The 17,057-nt window shown below is 46.2% G+C and overlaps 3 protein-coding genes across 11 annotated transcripts; 2 read left to right on the forward strand and 1 right to left on the reverse strand.

Moving 5' to 3' along the window:
* The first annotated feature begins 32 nt into the window (after window positions 1-32).
* On the forward strand, window positions 33-858 carry LOC117136416 (transmembrane protein 18). Its single transcript, XM_033297324.1, has 4 exons — window positions 33-199; window positions 264-381; window positions 456-604; window positions 661-858. The coding sequence occupies exons 1-4, from the start codon at window positions 140-142 to the stop codon at window positions 787-789; spliced, it is 456 nt and encodes a 151-aa protein (XP_033153215.1). The 5' UTR covers window positions 33-139; the 3' UTR covers window positions 790-858.
* Window positions 859-1,284: 426 nt separating this feature from the next.
* LOC117136210 (dystrobrevin beta) lies at window positions 1,285-16,805 on the forward strand. Of its 7 annotated transcripts, none has more exons than XM_033296965.1 (11): window positions 1,285-1,522; window positions 1,595-1,837; window positions 11,683-12,024; window positions 12,087-12,172; window positions 12,236-13,062; window positions 13,124-13,709; window positions 13,996-14,175; window positions 14,459-14,533; window positions 14,857-15,255; window positions 15,586-15,629; window positions 15,895-15,920. In XM_033296965.1, the coding sequence occupies exons 3-9, from the start codon at window positions 11,690-11,692 to the stop codon at window positions 15,219-15,221; spliced, it is 2,454 nt and encodes an 817-aa protein (XP_033152856.1). In that variant the 5' UTR covers window positions 1,285-1,522; window positions 1,595-1,837; window positions 11,683-11,689; the 3' UTR covers window positions 15,222-15,255; window positions 15,586-15,629; window positions 15,895-15,920. The 7 variants fall into 7 exon arrangements, with proteins under 7 accessions (XP_033152856.1, XP_033152857.1, XP_033152858.1 ...); XM_033296966.1 differs by having other exon boundaries at window positions 1,285-1,518; XM_033296967.1 differs by having other exon boundaries at window positions 1,340-1,356; window positions 1,710-1,837.
* On the reverse strand, window positions 4,573-5,414 carry LOC117136211 (keratin-associated protein 5-5). Of its 3 annotated transcripts, none has more exons than XM_033296974.1 (2): window positions 5,163-5,414; window positions 4,573-5,108 (listed from the first exon to the last, which is right to left on the reverse strand). In XM_033296974.1, the coding sequence occupies exon 2, from the start codon at window positions 5,101-5,103 to the stop codon at window positions 4,699-4,701; it is 405 nt and encodes a 134-aa protein (XP_033152865.1). In that variant the 5' UTR covers window positions 5,104-5,108; window positions 5,163-5,414; the 3' UTR covers window positions 4,573-4,698. The 3 variants fall into 3 exon arrangements, with proteins under 3 accessions (XP_033152865.1, XP_033152863.1, XP_033152866.1); XM_033296972.1 differs by having other exon boundaries at window positions 4,573-5,112; window positions 5,163-5,385; XM_033296975.1 differs by having other exon boundaries at window positions 4,679-5,095; window positions 5,163-5,385.
* Window positions 16,806-17,057: the final 252 nt, after the last annotated feature.

A 17,057-nucleotide genomic window follows, 5' to 3' on the forward strand; every position in this document is an offset into this window, starting at 1 on the left:
AAGCCTCCCAAAATAGCGTTGCCATTAGACAGCTGTTCGCTGCGAATGGCTATTTATGTTTGTTTTGACTCGGCTTTCGAATATTTCGTAAAATAAACCATTTAAAGGCATCACATTTATATTCACAAATATAGGCGCGATGCACCCAGGGCAAATTGAGGTCAACGAGGTCAATGGCTATTGGACATTTCTGCTGAGCGTGAGATACTTGCCTACATGGAATCAAGAATCAAGAATCCGGCAAACTGTCACTATTTTTGCAGATCGATTGGAAGGATCCCTGGCTTATTGGCCTTATTTTGGCGCATATCCTAACCACCACCACTGCCCTGCTCAGCAGGAACAACTCCAACTTCCAGGTTTTCCTCTTCCTAATACTGTGTACGTGGACTTAGTGGCATTCTTTATTTAGCGATAAATGGTTTCGATTCTCGCATGTGCTTTATCTTCCTCAGTGCTGGCGGTCTACTTCACGGAGAGCATCAATGAGTTCGCTGCTCACAATTGGAGTTCCTTTTCCAGACAACAATACTTCGATAGCAACGGCCTGTTTATCTCGACAGTTTTCTCAATACCTATTTTGCTTAACTGTATGCTTTTGATCGTAAGTAATAGTGTTTTCACTGCGTGAAGTGTGTATTTATCTTTACTTATTTGCAGGGCACTTGGCTCTACAACTCCACGCAGCTGATGGTGACTCTAAAAACAGCGCAGCTCAAGGAGCGAGCTCGCAAGGAACGCCAGACTAAGACGGATTCGGAGTCCATAGCACATGAAAAGGCGGAGTAGAACTTAGGCCTTTACTATATGCAGTTTAAAACACAAGTAGAGCTGTGAAATTATGTTTTATGCTTTAAATGGATTTTGCTGCCATCTAGATCTAGTTTTCAGCTAGCTCAACAGCTCTCGGCTTGAAAATAAATTTAATTAGTATAATCAAACTTAAAGAATTTGTAAATTTAGGCTATTTTTACATCTTGTTTTACTTAGCGAAGACACACCCCGCACATGAACTTCATATTAAGCAAAGAATCACACCAGTTACCGTTACCACCTTGGTTGAAGCAGATTTTACTATCACCTAAAGTTTTCTATATATCACGTAATATCAACTAGTTTGCAATTTTTGACGAAATTAACATTATAGATCCAAACAGCTCATTGCCTGTACCAATTTCTGATCTGTGCGCCAAGACTTTAATTTCAAACTAGAAGCTTGTTGGACTTGTGACATTTTTTAGTACCAATTCAATTGGGACCCCTCCGCCGTCTGGTAACACTGTGCAATGATTTTGTTGTTGCTGGCTTGTGGGTGTCGAAGCAGTGTCGCGGCGCAATGTTGGAAGTGGTTTTTGGGTAAACAAAATCCGTTGATAAGATATTTGCACGGAGTTAATCGCGGATCGCGCGTCGTATTAACCGTTGGCAAGCCAGAAAAAAGTTCAGCATAGCATTGCGGCTTAAAGCCAGGCTCAAAATTCCTGCGAGCGCGCTTGTGTGTGTGCGTTTTTGCCGTCGGTGTGTATGTGTTTTGAGCCCATAAGCGTAGCCCGAAAAAAAAGAATTTTTTCTGTTACCATATTTTTTACCAAAGGCCAAAAGGGCGCAGCATCTTCGCTCTCTATCTTGGCGCTGCATCTCGCTCTCTCGTTCGCTAACGCGAGTTTTGCAACTCCGTTTACCGTTCATCGTTTATTGTGTGTAAACAGCAGGTGAAAATAAAACGCGATAAGTGCGGAGAAACAGGAGAAGGAGGAGAAAGAGCAGCAAGAAGAAGCAGCAACTCCGCGCAGCCCAACAAAAAGTGACGTATTAAAAAGGTTGCTAATTACAAAAGGTAAACAACAAATACTGTGCGGATTCTATTACCGAATTCCCGGGCATAAACAATACCAAAAAAATGTTGCTAAGATTGCCCTTCCAACCCCCCTAACTTCCCCACTGAAATGCGTAGTAGATTTTCGCGATAGGAAAACTCGGATGAGTGACGCGTTGGCGACGCAGCGCACAGTGTTCATTCATAAAAAGTGTCTGCCCCCTTGCGCCCACTCCCAAAATACACCCCCGCCCCCCTCCGCATATTTGGACCAAGCCTGTTTGTGGTTGCGCCTGGAATTTAGTTTACAACTAAATATGTTTGCGGGCAGCTAAGAGGAAAGTTCGGATTTGGTTGTTTTTGTGATGTGGGAAACCGTAGTTAAATTATTTGCATTCCGTTGGAATGTCTAGTGGGTCACGCCACGCCCCATGTTCTTTCGTTTACGGTATTTTGAAATTGATTAAATCATATTAAAAAGCTTAGCGGGTATATTGATAACTGCTATATAATATCATACTTCATACAAGATACGTTTAAGGAACTGATATGTTTGCCGTTTTAATGAATTTCCTTAACTATTGCTTCTGGTTGACATCCAAGTTCGCATAGTTGAAATATTCCATATCAATCTGAGCCGCGTGCCTTAATTAATAGACCTTTTGCTCATTGAGATTAGATCACATACCATATGGCAGTCGGTGAAATGATTAGCTCAGCGAATAATTGAGCTTGGTGCGAATGAAAAGTCACACGCACACACTGCAACTTGGTGTTTAGATTAGAGCATTTTATATCTTAGCCCACCTTTGGCAATCGATGATATCGAAAAGCGCGGAAAACAATAATACGGAATTTATGGTCAGCGTGTCGCCAAAATACCAAAGTCAAGCGAAATAAATACATAGAAATAATGAAAGAAAAAAAAACAATCAAAATAACTCGGTGACATCATTTTGACTAATCGCCAATTTTAGCATTTGAAAAACGGCGGCTGCTCACCCGGCCCACCAACAAGCGCGCGAAGGTGCGAAGGAGAGGCCACCAGGGAGGGGGCTGCCAGCGAGTGCGGGAGTGGGAGCGAGAGTGAGAGGGCGAGCACTCAGGGCAGGTGCGCCAAGCCGAAGTTCAAAACGAAGCTCAAACCCGAAGCCAATCGGCATTCCGAACCACCTACAAGTCGGCGAATGAAATAGATCGAATGCTCTTGCGATATCAGCGAGTTTCACTTTCGAGCCCATCTTCTATGTATAAATAGTGCTACTAGTAATGCTACTAGCTCTAATAATCACTAGATAATCCCACGATCTAACATTAAGCGCATTGCTTTTATCACATGTAGTAAATCAAAGCCATGCATATGGCAAAGTGCGCTTGCAATTTGCCTAATTTAAGTGGTTTTAATTGGCTTGTTTTTACGATTCATTGGCATTATGACGATCTTTTAATTTTACGATTAAGTGCATAAATCAGCGGAGATAGGAGGTGTTGAAGTGTAGTGCAAGTGGTTGATAGATATACCACGCATAAAAGGAATCACTCCAGAAAAAGATATCATTCAAGTTGATTTAGCTTCGGACTAAGAAATTGTTAAGTACTAGCTATGCTCAAAAGCTCGCGCATATGGGTGCCTTTCTTTAACTCATTATTATATCCATTTATATCCATTACAATCGAATATTCGTTGTATATGGAAAATTGCCTAGCCTACCGTGACTCTGGCAATTGGCAATACTGTCTGTTGATATTTCCCCCGCGGCAACTTCGATCCGATGCAATTAACTCGAACATATTGTGGCTCATTACGAGGGGCATTCCAATCTGAAGACGAGGCAACTCGATCTAGTTCACAGATACAGTGCCGCACACACGCATCCACACACACACCCCACTGGTTATTTCGGTTAATTTTGATGTGTGCTAAGAGCCGAGAGTGCAGAGGACTAGGCACCACTGCTCCAGATCCCCAGATATTTCCGACACTACGTGCGCTGCGATGCGATGTGTCGACCGGGTGGGTGGAAATGTGGAAATGTTGTGAAAAGCTAAATGAGGCGTGACACGAAAAAGATGGCAGGGGGACAGAGGGGCAAAGCGACAAACACGCAGCGCAGCATGGAAAACAAACAAACAAACAAAAAACAGAGAGCTGAGTGCGGCCACCCACAACATGACAGCCGCCACAACAATGGCCATAGAAGCGTCGAGGAGCAGAACGAGAACTTGCTGCCCACCAAATCCAGCCACGGAGTAATTTCGGCCTAGAGAACAAAAAGAAAACGAAGAACACTGCCCAGTTGTCTGCGGAAAAGACAAAGGAAGAATGGAAAACCAAGAGAGCGGAATGAATAAGAGGGGGGCGGGCCATTCCGTGAGGCGCACAATTAACCCTTTCTTTGAAGTCAGCGGCGACTGTATCCACTGTCCACTTTCCACTGGGCTTTAATTAGTTTATGGAACAAGCGTCCCGGCTCGGCTAACTGCAATAAAATTAATCGTTTATGCTGTAATCGCATTTAGCGGCGCCGACCTCCTTTCCTCTCCTCTCCTCCTTACTCCTCTTTCCACCAGATTCTGGCCCGGATTTCCACACCCGCAGTGGCCTCGTTTGATGTATGGGATGTACATACATATATATCGCGGGCGACAACTTTGTTCTCCATAACCAAGAGCCAGTCATGTGTGGGCATTCCATTACAGGGGATTTTCGCTAGCGATTGGAGCGTAAAGCATCTGGTTATTTTAAGACCCAGCCCATAATAATAAACCCAAAGGGCTAACCATAATTGTTCCAGCTTTACAATCAATTTTGCTCAAAAAAAAAGCTCAAGAAACCAATTAACCGCACACAGTGAAGTCCAGAGTCCACGAGACGTGCATACTCAGCAGCAGGAGTAGCAGGATGCGCGACAGGATTGGCCACAGCAGCCAAATCCACTGGAGCACATCATGCAGCTGTCCGCTCCGTACGGAAACTGATAGCACGGCGAACACGGGCGGGGACCACAGGACCACGATCCGCCACGAGGACCACAAGATGGCGCACAAGCACCTCTGCCTCTGCCTCCACAACCACCTCTTCCTCCACAACCACCTTTCCCTCCTCCACAGCCTTGGCATCCTCCTCCGCCGTAGCGGGAGTCACAGAAGGTGGTGCCAAAGGGCCCGTTACCGCCACTCCATCCGCATCTGGTGAAGCCCGAGTACTGGCCATACGGACAATCGCCGCACGCACGCTCCGGGTAGGGTCCAATGTAGAACGGATTGAACTGTCCGCAGCTGGACATGATCTCTGGCTAATATCGGAGGTCCATCAATTGGAAGGCATTCGGTATCAACTACTCACATTCTGGACTTCACTGTGCGCGGCCAGTGAGCTCCTCTATTCGGTACAATTTCGATAATCGCCTCCAACAATTGCTTCGTAATTTCCCATTAAACGCCGAAAAGCCAACTAGACTGCCCATAAGTATGGCATTCTATGGAGCCGACTGATCCGATCGACAGCGGTGGGGGTTAATATACGTATGGCCATTGTTTCATCTGGCGCGTGTTTTGTTTGTAAACACCGATCGTGGCCAATAAATATTTGGGCATCGGACTTCCGCTTTGCGAATGGGGGGCATAAGCTAAATATTGTTTATTTACAATATATGTGAAAAAAGCATTTGTATTTCAATAGTGTTTATTTATGTTTAGAGAGCAATAATCGAAGTAACTAAGTTTGGAATTTGTATTTAATATTTGTAGTAGATGGCATTTGAGCACTTCAAACGTGCTTATATTAGCACAGTGGCCTCTGGCTAAGCTGCATTGATTGGTCAGATCGCTCGGCGTCGTCGTCGTCGTCGTCGTCGTCGTCGTGGCAATGCCATTCTGTGTGACAGTTGCATTCCAAATCTCATTATAGATTTATGCAAAGTGCAGGAGGAGAGCTCGCAGAAAGGCAGCAGACTTGCAGACTGGCCCACGATTTCCATTTTCCATATGCGAGGTGACTGTCGTTGACCACTTGGGCCCTGGTCTGCATTGATTTGTGGGGCTTTCTTCTTTGTCATCCCTTTTTGTGGCAACCTCTTTTTGTCTGGGATTCGATTTCCAATCGCACTCCCAATTCGATTGCAGTTCCACTTGATTGACTTGACTCTTGTCGTTGACATGGCCAAAGTTTCCCAGCGCGCAAATAGAAATAGAACAAGTTGCACAATTCTCCAGCTGCCAGAAGAGGTTTTGCTCGGTTTAGCCGAATATATCTTATCGTTTGCGCTCTGTTTGCTTTGCAGATCGTTATCAACGCTTGTGAGATAGTGGAAAGCGGTGCAAATGGATCGTGAAATGGGAAAAAACCTGCCCAGTGTCTCGGTGCGACTGTCTCCTTTATTTCGTAAGAGATTCCAAGTGCGTGGGTGGCCCACATTGGGTCATTGGGTTACCACATCCAACCGACAAAGAAGACAAACAACACCACCCACATAGTGCGCCCACTTTTTAGTGGCCTTGTGCAAAACACTTTGGCCCACTTGGAGCGACATTCTGTCTGCTGCTGCTGCTGCTGCCGATTCTCGACTCGCTTGGCCAATTAGCTGGGCATTTAGAACGCTTGCAGCTCGATAGCGCCAAATGCTCGATTTCATTACGATTCCGACCTTAGGTTTTGTAGCTTGTTTTTCACACGCTTTTCCGCTTTTCGCTAAGCGCACGTTCAGATGCCAAAAATAGGGCGTGACTCGGGTGATAAAGTGGAAAATATTTACTGCGAATCGTTTGCTCATCTGTGCTAATTATACTGGGGATTGTCATCGATGGATCATGGTGGTGGCGCTGGTGTTGAAACGGTTGTCACACCCCGAGTTTATAGATTGTGTATCCAAAGCTTGCAATCATTTGCGAATTTCTCAGCTCGGTTATTTGCATATTTCGCTAGGAATTTGAATTCTAAGCGTGGGTGGCTGGTGCTCATTAATCCGTGGATTGCTGCAGGTGCGGGTCAGTCCAAGGGTCACTATTCCGGATAATGAATAATACAGTTGATAGCTCGGAATGTTTAATTCACCCTACGGCTTATCGTGTGGTTTCTGCACTTCATTTGCCTTCGATTGTTTGCAGTTAGCGATGGCTGAATTATGCAACACATTGATTAAACATTTAGCTGCGTGGTTCGCATTTCTTTTGGTTTCATTATTTAGTCATAGCTTATTTTGATATATAATATTAACTTGTCATATTGTTGCATGCTCGTCTAAATAATCCCTTTAGATGCACATCCTGCTGACACTTTAAGTTAAATGCAATCAAGCCAGACAATGCAGAAGGCTTTGCCATCCAGGTGACTCAAGAGCGTCTTATCTGCACCATGACCTTGGCCAGGTGGCTGTGGGAAAACACGATCCGGCTGGGGGCCCATCATCTGCATTGCTGTCAGCAATGCCCACCTGCCCACCTGCCCACCTGCTGGCTGGGCTGGCGAACAAAGAGCGGACAGGTAAAGCCCCGGGATCTGGGGATTATGGCCACAGTAAAGTCTTCAGAGTGCGTCAGCTGCCACTCCAACTTCAAACGATGCGAATGGCTCCGTTTCTTAAGCTCTTCGGTATACACTTTATACCACTGCCTCGGCTGCCTTGGTGGCTCCAATCCCCTTGGAAATCCTTGAGCGGCGACAACTAATGGCGCTTTGTGTTGCCGAGGAATGTGCATTTCGCTCTTGCCGTCGCCCGTTTTAGTTCTGTGTAGTAAGTGGCACAGATCCTGCCACCGCCCCACATCCTTGCCACTCCACTCCATTCGTTTCTAGTCCATTCCCTTCCTGCTTGCTCCCATTGCGAGCTGTACACATAATTACTCCGCTTGCGCATTCTGACGAGGCTGATGACAGTTGCCTCGTCTAACTGGGACACCACTTCCTTCCATCGGGAGCGGGTGTTCCTTCTGGCTTGTGACCAGCTTTTGTTGTGCTCATGGACTAATTTTCGTGCGCCTTTGATGGTTGGAAAGCACGGTGAAAAACAAATCACTGCGAATTGATTATCATCATGTATTCCCTTTAGCTTTTATTGCTTGAATGTGTAATAAGTATATAATTGTAACCCATAAAGACTATAACTTCTATGCTATATAACTATAACTTAGAAGTTAAACCCCAAAATGATGACACAAACTTTCTCACCGTGCACAAATGAGCACATCCAAGTTATGGGACTTCCTTTGCAGGCGAGGCCCATCAATTATGCCAAATGGAGCATATGCACATCCACTGTTGGCTCGATTTTTCAATTAACTTACCTGGTTGTTCGCAGCTAGACTTTGCCTTTTACCTGCTGCCTTTGCCCACTGCCTTTGGCCATACATTTTTCGAGGCTCGGACGTGGACAAAAGGTTATTGCCTCGTCGACCAGCGATTTGAGCTGATCAATTCGGGCAGACATGCAATCTCCTGTCCTGTTGTAGCTGCAAAAACGGAAAAGTCGGAATTAACACGGAATAAATCCGGGTCTCCGCCCCGCCATCGCCATCGCCTCGCTGTGGAATTGCAAATTATGTGCCCAGTTATCATCGCTGGAGCCAGTTGTTTGGCTTTGATTTCCCTGGCACGCAAATGGCATAAAACAGCAGCACCCAGGACTCACGGGACCTCACGGGATTGGGCGAGGACTCCCAGGACACGGAGGACCTGCAGCTGGAAACTTGTTTAATTTGCTGCTTTGCGGGAAAAGCGCACAGCAAAGGAGAAACGTGGCAGTTGGAAGAAGGGGGGGAAAACTTTGATGCAGGTCCTGGACACGCTATCCTCGTCCTTGTTGCCATTCATATTTCATCCATGCGGTTTCTCCGCTCTGCTCCTCGTCCATGCTCCCTGTTGCTTTTTCACATTTTTTTCCTTTCAGCTTAGTTAGTAAATTGAGCATCAACGTGCGCTCCGGCTGACTTAGCTGTCCCCGGAGTTCCTTTTGGGTTCACCTGGGGTCACCCGGCCAGGTGATGAATGGTCGGGATGGCTGGCTATTTAGCCGGTTGATTTAAAGTTTTCGCTGCATGGGGAAACATTATCCACTTTTGCTGATATGCTAATTAAATGCATATATTCTTTCTTTATATCAACATTGCTTTTCCATTTAATTAGCTGTATCGAAAGTCCTGGACGTATGTCCAGACAGATAATCTAACTGCCAAGCAATGCTTTCCATTCAGACTTCTTCCTACTGAAATGATGGTAGATACTTTTGTATTTGAAAAAGATTTTATCTGAATTTCTGCTTCCTCTGCTGCATCCTTCAATTCGGCCCATTTCCCATTTGAGTTCGAACTTAAGCCTGAATTCAATCGCAAATGCAGTTTGCCGGTAATGAGGTGCAAACTTCTGGCATACAAAACGAGTTTAATGATTTCAACTTAAAGTTCCGTGGAAAGTTTGCGCTGAAAGTGTCACAGGCAGCCGATCCGATTAGAAAAGTTTGCCTAGCTGGCTGGTTATTTAAAGAGGAGCTTCTAAACAAATGGCAGGAAAATAATAAACAATAGACGACAATGCAAATATGTGCAGCAAGGCATTGAGCTGCTGGCTGACCACAGCAAAAGCTGCCAGCAATTGCGGTTGCAATTGGGCAAATCCCCAAAGAACTAGGAGGCGTTTTGGGGCGCTGGGGACACTTGCAATGGAATTTAATATGCTGTCGACACGGGCGAAAAGAGAATTCTTAGTGCGGAGATATCTGAATGACACGAATAGGGCTGTACACGCCCCCCTTAACCTGCTTAACCCCCTTTTTGTTCACTCAAAATAACATTTAGAACGTTTCTGCATTTTCAAAAGTTTTGTGCGTACTCAAACTCTTGAAGCCAAAAGATAAATTTCAGACTAAAACGCTAGTAATGGACAATTTCATTGGCACATTTAGAATATAACATGGCATAGTTTTTTGAGAGACTATAATTTCTTTCCGTGTGTTTATAATCGGGGGGTGGCCACTTGGCAGATGCTCATGCGATGAGGAGCAGCAGGAAGTCAACGCTCGGGGCAAGTGGCAGCATCAAAACTGCAGCAGCCGCTGGCAATGCGGAATTCCCATCCACAGCCATGGTACCCCGTGCCGATCCTGCACCCCCGGACACCATCCAACCACCACTTCTCCTGGCCAAGCTGAAATTATTCAGCCAGGTCTTGTTGCATACTTTCGAGCGCAAATGTTTGCAGAGCATTCGCCCCGTGCCCCAAGAATTTGTGAGTGTGCTAGTGCCAGGACGATTGCATGAGTGTGGGTGTGGTTGCATATTTATATACGTATGTCATATATGTCCTAATGGCTGTTGTTGCTCTATTTACGTGCGACCAAGTGGTGGAAACCCGAGGAACGCCGGTGCCTTGTGACTCATCATCCTCAATCTCCAAACATCCGAACTACCATCCTCACTTACGTCTTTAGACTTTAAATTCCAAAGGGATTTGCAAGACACTGAAAGATAGTATCTGAAAGTGTGCTAGCATATGCCTTTATGGCATGTAATTCCTATCATTCGCTAGAATACAATATTCTTGGGCTCCTTAACTTAACTAATGATTTGAACATAAGACTTTCCTAAATATATTTTATTCAAGCTGTTTTTGTGATTGTATAGAAATGAAGTATGATTTTCTCCCAGTACAGCCCATTCCCGTCAGCTACTTCATCATCTCAGCTCCAGTTCCATTCGCAGTTTGCAGTTTGAAATTGAATTTCAGTTTGGGCGTCTTTCCCCGTCTTGTAATAACACTATCATTTAGTTGACAGAGGGCAGCGGGCAAAAGGAAGCGGCATTTAAATGAGAATGCTTGTTTAAATTGGCCAGCTCTGGGTGATGAAAGGACATGGCAGGACAGGATGGGACATACATATATGTATGTATGCTGGCTGGCATTGTGAGCCAGAAATGGAAACCAGATCCGCACAGAGAACTTCTCTGATTATTTTCGTACGATGACTCAGAGATGTCTGCTCGCCTTTTTCCAAGGACATTTTTTCGCTCCCGCTCTCGTGAAAGATGGAAAATCAATTGCGAAAACTTGGGTACGAGAAGCGTGATGTGACAGCAACTTCTGAAGTTGTCGTCACCCTGCTGGCGTGGAGTTATGCATCAAGGATATGATGAGGATGCTCCCGCGGAAGGGGAAGCTGCTAGGCATTCCTCCCGATTAATTGGACTGGCAAAGCGGTTTAGGCGATAGCAAAAACTTTCAGCGCGTAGGCGGATTATTAAATTCGCTTTTGTTTCACTAACTAGCTGCGGAATCAGCGGCGGGGGATTCCCCGTCTGACACCCTGAATTGCTCACTTCCTCTTCCGGCGATTGCCGCCAGCAGGGATGCACCCACTCCAGCAGCCACCAGACAATGGCATCACACTGGCGAAAATTCGAAAATCAGGATGGAGTTTCCAAGAACATGAATCATAAGTTTATGAGCTTATGGTTTATAAAAGATGATTGAAAAACATAGGCCTATCTAAAGGAAATTTCTACTGTTGATTTTTTAGCACCAATTTATTTTAAATATTAAGATACAAGTTGGAATACTTAGAAATTTATTTAACTGCTTGTATGATGGATAGAAAAATCTTTCTAATATCATGACATTTGGTCAAGATTATAATTAAATTTTCCAGTGCATCGGCAACCGGCCTGTCGAAGCCAGACGCCAAACACAATGGAATATGTAAAAAGGGGGCTGAATTGGGGAATGAATAGATTCCCTAAGCAGACAGCGAATCCCTCTGCTGGGGCAGAGCTGCTCCTAATCCTCCTACCCCACCAGCGACACACTTAGAAGCTACTGCAAAACCATAACTATTTACGATTATCCTGATCATAATGCATATGCTTTAATTAAATTCCAGGCGAGGAATGGAGCTGGAGCCGCGCGTGGCCATACTGCAGGACCTGCGCCTGCAGACCTTCGACTCCATTCGTTTTGCCTCCTACCGCACCGCCTCCAAGCTGCGCTACATACAGAAGTCCACAAATCTGCACTTGGTGGACATATGGAATGTGATCGAAGCCTTTCGCGAGAATGGCCTGAACACCCTGGAGCCGCAGAGCGAAGTGAGCGTGGCCAGGCTGGAAACCCTGGTCTCCTCCCTCTACCATAACCTCAACAAGCGCCTGCCCACCGCTCAGCAGGTGCCCGTGGACTCGAAGGCGGGTCTACTGCTCAACTGGCTGCTGGCCGCGTACACAAGGTGCGTGCTTCTTATATACTCCAAAATATGAAAAGCCATTGAACTATTTTCCTCATCTTTAGTGATAACTCGGGCAAGATACGCGTTTTCTCCATCAAAGTGGCCCTGGCCACTATGTGCTCTGGCAAGCTGGTGGACAAACTAAGATGTGAGTAATGCACACATCATTTGGTTAACAAATAAACTAGATTTGGCCTTTTTCCCTGGGCAGATATATTCTCTCAGATCTCGGATGGCGCTGGACAGCTGGTGGCCTGGAAGCTGGGCGAGTTCCTGCGCGAAGTGCTGGCCCTGCCGGCGGCCGTGTACGAGTCGCCCACATTCCACTACAAGGAGGGGCTCGAGGAGGAGATCTTCCCGGCCGAGAATAAGGTGACGGTGAACGACTTTATGGCCACGCTGATGTCCGAGCCGGGGCCGTCCTGCCTCGTCTGGCTGCCGCTGGTGCACCGGCTGGCCACCGTGGAGACCATTGTGCATCCGACTGTCTGCTCTGTTTGCCACAAGGAAAACTTCACCGGGTTTCGTTATCGCTGTCAGCGGTGTCACGCCTACCAGTTGTGTCAGGAGTGCTTCTGGCACGGCAAGACATCGCTGAATCACCAGAACGATCACGAGGTCAAGGAGTACTCGAGCTACAAGTCGCCTAGCAAACAGATCGGTCACTCGCTGCGCAAGAGCTTCCGCTGTGTGCCCGAGAAGACGGTGCAGGTGCTCCCCCGCTTCCCCGACCAGCCGGAGAAGACGCTCAACCTGTCGCACATCGTGCCGCCCTCGCCGCTGCCCTCGCACAACGGCTTCTCGGACCCCTCGGGCCTCGTACATGGCCACCACGGCCCGCATCCGGGTCTCCCGGGCCAGCACGGCCTTTTCGATCGCTCCAGCACGCTCGACTCGCGGGCCACAGGTCGCAGTCTGGACAGCGCCAGCGGCACGGCCGGCACAACCATGTCTCGCGTGGCCGCCGCATCTGCCAACGACGAGGAGCACCGCCTGATTGCCCGCTATGCCGCCAGATTGGCCCAGGAAAACCGAGCGGTGAGTGAGCAATACCAAAAAGCTTTTAAGTCCTTCTTTAATTGCTATGCAATCCATACAGCCATCCAACTTGCCCGACAATGCCACACCAATTGGCACAGATAACTCGCGAGCCCAACGCGAGCTAATTGCCCAACTGGAGTCAAAGAACAAGGAGATAATGCGGGAGATAGCGCGCCTGAGGCGTCAGCAGGAGACGGAGCAGATGGCGCCAGAGAATCCGGCGCTAATCAATGAACTGCGTGCTCTACGGCAGCGGAAAGGAGAACTAGAGGGCCACCTGGGTGCCCTGCAGGATTCGCGACGACAGCTAATGGAGCAACTGGAGGGACTGATGCGAATGCTAAAGAACCAGCAGACAGCATCGCCTCGCTCCACGCCCAACTCGAGTCCTCGTTCCGGTAAATCCCCACCAATGCCCGGCGGAGCTGGTATCCTGGGCACCTCCCCCATGAGTGCCCTGCACGCCCAGCAGATGCAGCAACATCCGATGGCCGGAGGAGTCAGAGCCAGCCAGCAGCAACTCCTCCAACAGCAACAGCAGCAGCAGGCTCATGGCCACGGGCCATTTAGCCAGAGCCAACTGGAGCAGCTCAACCAGATTAGCAGCGATATGCGCAGCGCCTTCGCCGCCAACGGAAGTGCAAGTGAGTAGAGATTGGAGGTACTGACCCCTGGGTTACTCTTCGGTTAGGTTCGTTCATGTTCAAATTCTGAAATCCCCTGTGTGAAATTGGTTAACGCGAAAGTTTAGGCCTGGGTTCAGACAGATATTAATCGTATATTCCGCTCAACAACGCGGTAACACCTCCACTGGCAAAACACACACCCAAAAACCAATAACCCAAACGGATATCACCTGTCCAACCCACCCGAAACACACGCTCTCACGCCCAAAAACACACTCGTTTCTTGATCGCTTCGCCTTCGCAGCGCCACCGCCAATGCGCACCACCACTGCCACTGCCAATGTCAGTGCCATTCCCAGCCTCAATCCGATTCCGAATCAGAATCAGAATCCGAATCCGCATCTGAATCCCGACGCGGAGCTCAATGAGGCTGCCGATCATCTAACGTCGGCCATTTCGCACATGGTCAGCGACCTGAACGCAGGTAAATCGTTGGATTCGATCCCATCTAACCAATCGCTTACGCTTCCAAAACTGCAACTGCAATTGCATCTGCATCTGCTGCTCCTGTTCCTGCTCCTGTTTTCCAAGAGTTGCTCGTGAATGGTGGTCTGCACTGCACCAGCACGTAGATTTCGTAGTAGCACCGCTTCTAGAGCCACCAAGCCAAACACAATCCCAGCTCCAAATGGAATGTTTTCACTTTGTGCTTATCCGTGTTCTTTTTCGGTGTGCGTATTGTGTCTTTGGGTCTGGCCATTTTCCAGGACGGGGAAGGGCACAGCAGCTGGGTCCCCAGCCGGCGAGCTCCCTGCCGCAGGCTCGCTTCATCATGCCACTGGGTAAGTTGTCCCGGGCTGCATCGATCCGAACTGAAACGCTCCTCCAACTCCTGCTGGTTCCCACTTCTCTAAACCGACCAATTTTCCGTATTGTTTTCTTCGTTTTTTTTTCAAACCATTTGATTTTAGATTATTACCCCAATAGACGGCATAAGAAAAAATGCTGCAAATATTGAGCTCCTCCCAGTTTGGTTAGTTGCCCTTTATAATTTTCGCTCATTTCTTCTGTATGTTAAATCGGGGGACCCTGCCCATCCAATAAACCAAACCAAACCAAATCGAAACAAACAAAAACCAAAATCGCCCAACAAAATCCGATTAAGAATTCCGACACATCGAGGGTGGCGAGTCCGAGGACTCGAGTCAGTGCGAGTGCAACGATTGCGAGTGCGGGGAGTACGAGGAGGTGTTCCGCACCGACGAGGACCTCGAGTGCGAGGGAGCTGCAGCTCCATACACCGTGTACCCTAGTAGCGGCGTTCACGAGGAGGACCACTTTGATTACACTTTCGGGCAGGGCGAGGAGCTGTCCCAGGTGAACCGCATCCTGGGCTATCGCAACCACCCGGAACTGTTCATCGACGATGAGCATGCCGGTTTCCCGGCGCTGCACGAGATCGGTGAGACAATCGATGAACTGCAGTTGATCATGCACGCTTATATCATGAAGTATAGTCTGAATATATAAAGTGTTCGTCGTAGGTTATATACTCTGCGATCAGGTAAAATATGCAAAATCTACTGCTGCCTTAACAGTATAGACCATCCTAGCTCGCTCGACTCACGAATTTCCACTCCACCTCAGGTAGTTTCCAGTCGGGGCTCTATCTATAGTTATTTCTATAGTTCTACTACATAGCTCATCATCATTGCTGCACTCTCAACCGTCTCTTTCTCTATATCAATCAATCTCAGTCAGCTCATCCTAGTTAGTCTCTAGATTTGATTCACGTTGGCTGCTTGACTCAAAGGATTCGAATAAATTGTCTGATTTTGATTTGAGCCTTGATACCGATAATACATATGCTCACCGCAAACTTGATCAATTTCAGATTTCGACGAATCTCAATCGTATAACCAAGAGTGGAATGAAAAGGTAAAGGATTTCACCATGAAATCCTGCTCACTGTTGATCTAGATGTTGTTCTTTGCCGTTGTCTATCCTTATTTATCTATTTCTCTCTGTACATGCACTCGATATCCGAAACATAATTCGAATATATATCTATATATCCTGTAGCTAGTGTAGTGATTGCCACTTTCCAATTGCTTGCATGCCAAAGACTTATCTTGAGTACGATTAATGAGAATACATGTGGCCTCGATGACTTATTTTAATACAGAGTTCTATGTTTCCACAGGCAAATGCGAATAGCCAATGGCAGGAGCAGTTTGCTCAATGGAGTCTTAATTCGCAGAAGAACTAGGAACTGGCTACCAGTGGAAACCGCAGGACTGGAAATCTCCAGAGGCAGCTGGATGGATGAAGACGAATTCTCGCTTAGCTTTCTACCTTACCTTAACTCATACGTTGACTTAGAGCAATTTATTTATTGATTATTTTACTGAGCCGTAGCCTACACTACCTTAATCATTATAATTTATACTTTGAGGATTGCTATCTACACGGAAAACACAGATATATGTAAACAGATATATGCATCTATATGATTATTTTACTGAAGCAAAAGATATGAATATAGCTGATAAAAAAGACTTGCAGTTGCACTGCTCTTCGAAGTCGCAAAACCATTGAATCTCGTTGAAACTTTTACGATCGTACTGCTAAAGGGCAATAAGAGGTATGGTGTTTTAATTTTAGGTTTCCGCGATTTCGTCATTGGCTTTTAGATTTTTTAAGCGCCCGCGTCAGCGGATATTTATTACCAAGAAACTTAACAAATGGAAAATCAAATCACGTAATGCGTAATACAAATACGATATAGACATTGACATATTATGTACTTAATAACTAGCAACTTGTTGAGAACCTAAAATCAAATTCTAAATGCTCTACATTATATATACAATATACACTTTGAGATACGATAAAGCCAACAACTATTTGAGTCACATGAAAGATAAGCCCAATGTTGAACACTAAAACGAAAAACTAAACACAATTTATATATTATCCATTTATATTATGCATTCATACAAAAAAGTTATACCATATAATCGTAACGGCATAGAGCACGATATAGAGAAAATCCGACATTTATAGAACTTATACATAACTACTGAATAAAATTACAAGAAAGAGAAAACTAAATAAAAAGGCATTTTAAACAATCACAAAGAATGCGCGTTTTTATTTTGAAATGAAGTTACTAGCTGGAAAATTTGATTTTTTTTTAAATTTCAAATTAATTTGAGGATGCCATTTGTTCACAAGAGGAATGGCGATGCCATCTGATTTGAGAGTGTGTATCTCCACTTAGTATATAAACCAAATGCTATCGCTGGTTTGAGTCTGAGCTACGTTGCGTACCGATAACACTGCTGCCTTAATTAGGCATATTTC

This window comes from Drosophila mauritiana, chromosome 2R (assembly GCF_004382145.1).
Source record: "Drosophila mauritiana strain mau12 chromosome 2R, ASM438214v1, whole genome shotgun sequence".
NCBI classification, from domain to species: Eukaryota; Metazoa; Arthropoda; class Insecta; order Diptera; family Drosophilidae; genus Drosophila; species Drosophila mauritiana.

Coding starts and splice junctions, on each gene's coding strand:
- LOC117136416 (XM_033297324.1), top strand. CDS start 140: ATGCACCCAGGGCAAATTGAGGTCAACGAGGTCAATGGCTATTGGACA. Junction 200..263: donor ATTGGACATTTCTGCTGAGC/GTGAGATACTTG, acceptor CTATTTTTGCAG/ATCGATTGGAAGGATCCCTG. Junction 605..660: donor TTAACTGTATGCTTTTGATC/GTAAGTAATAGT, acceptor ACTTATTTGCAG/GGCACTTGGCTCTACAACTC.
- LOC117136211 (XM_033296974.1), bottom strand. CDS start 5,103: ATGTCCAGCTGCGGACAGTTCAATCCGTTCTACATTGGACCCTACCCG.
- LOC117136210 (XM_033296965.1), top strand. CDS start 11,690: ATGGAGCTGGAGCCGCGCGTGGCCATACTGCAGGACCTGCGCCTGCAG. Junction 12,173..12,235: donor GCTGGTGGACAAACTAAGAT/GTGAGTAATGCA, acceptor TTCCCTGGGCAG/ATATATTCTCTCAGATCTCG. Junction 14,534..14,856: donor TCGCTTCATCATGCCACTGG/GTAAGTTGTCCC, acceptor AATCCGATTAAG/AATTCCGACACATCGAGGGT.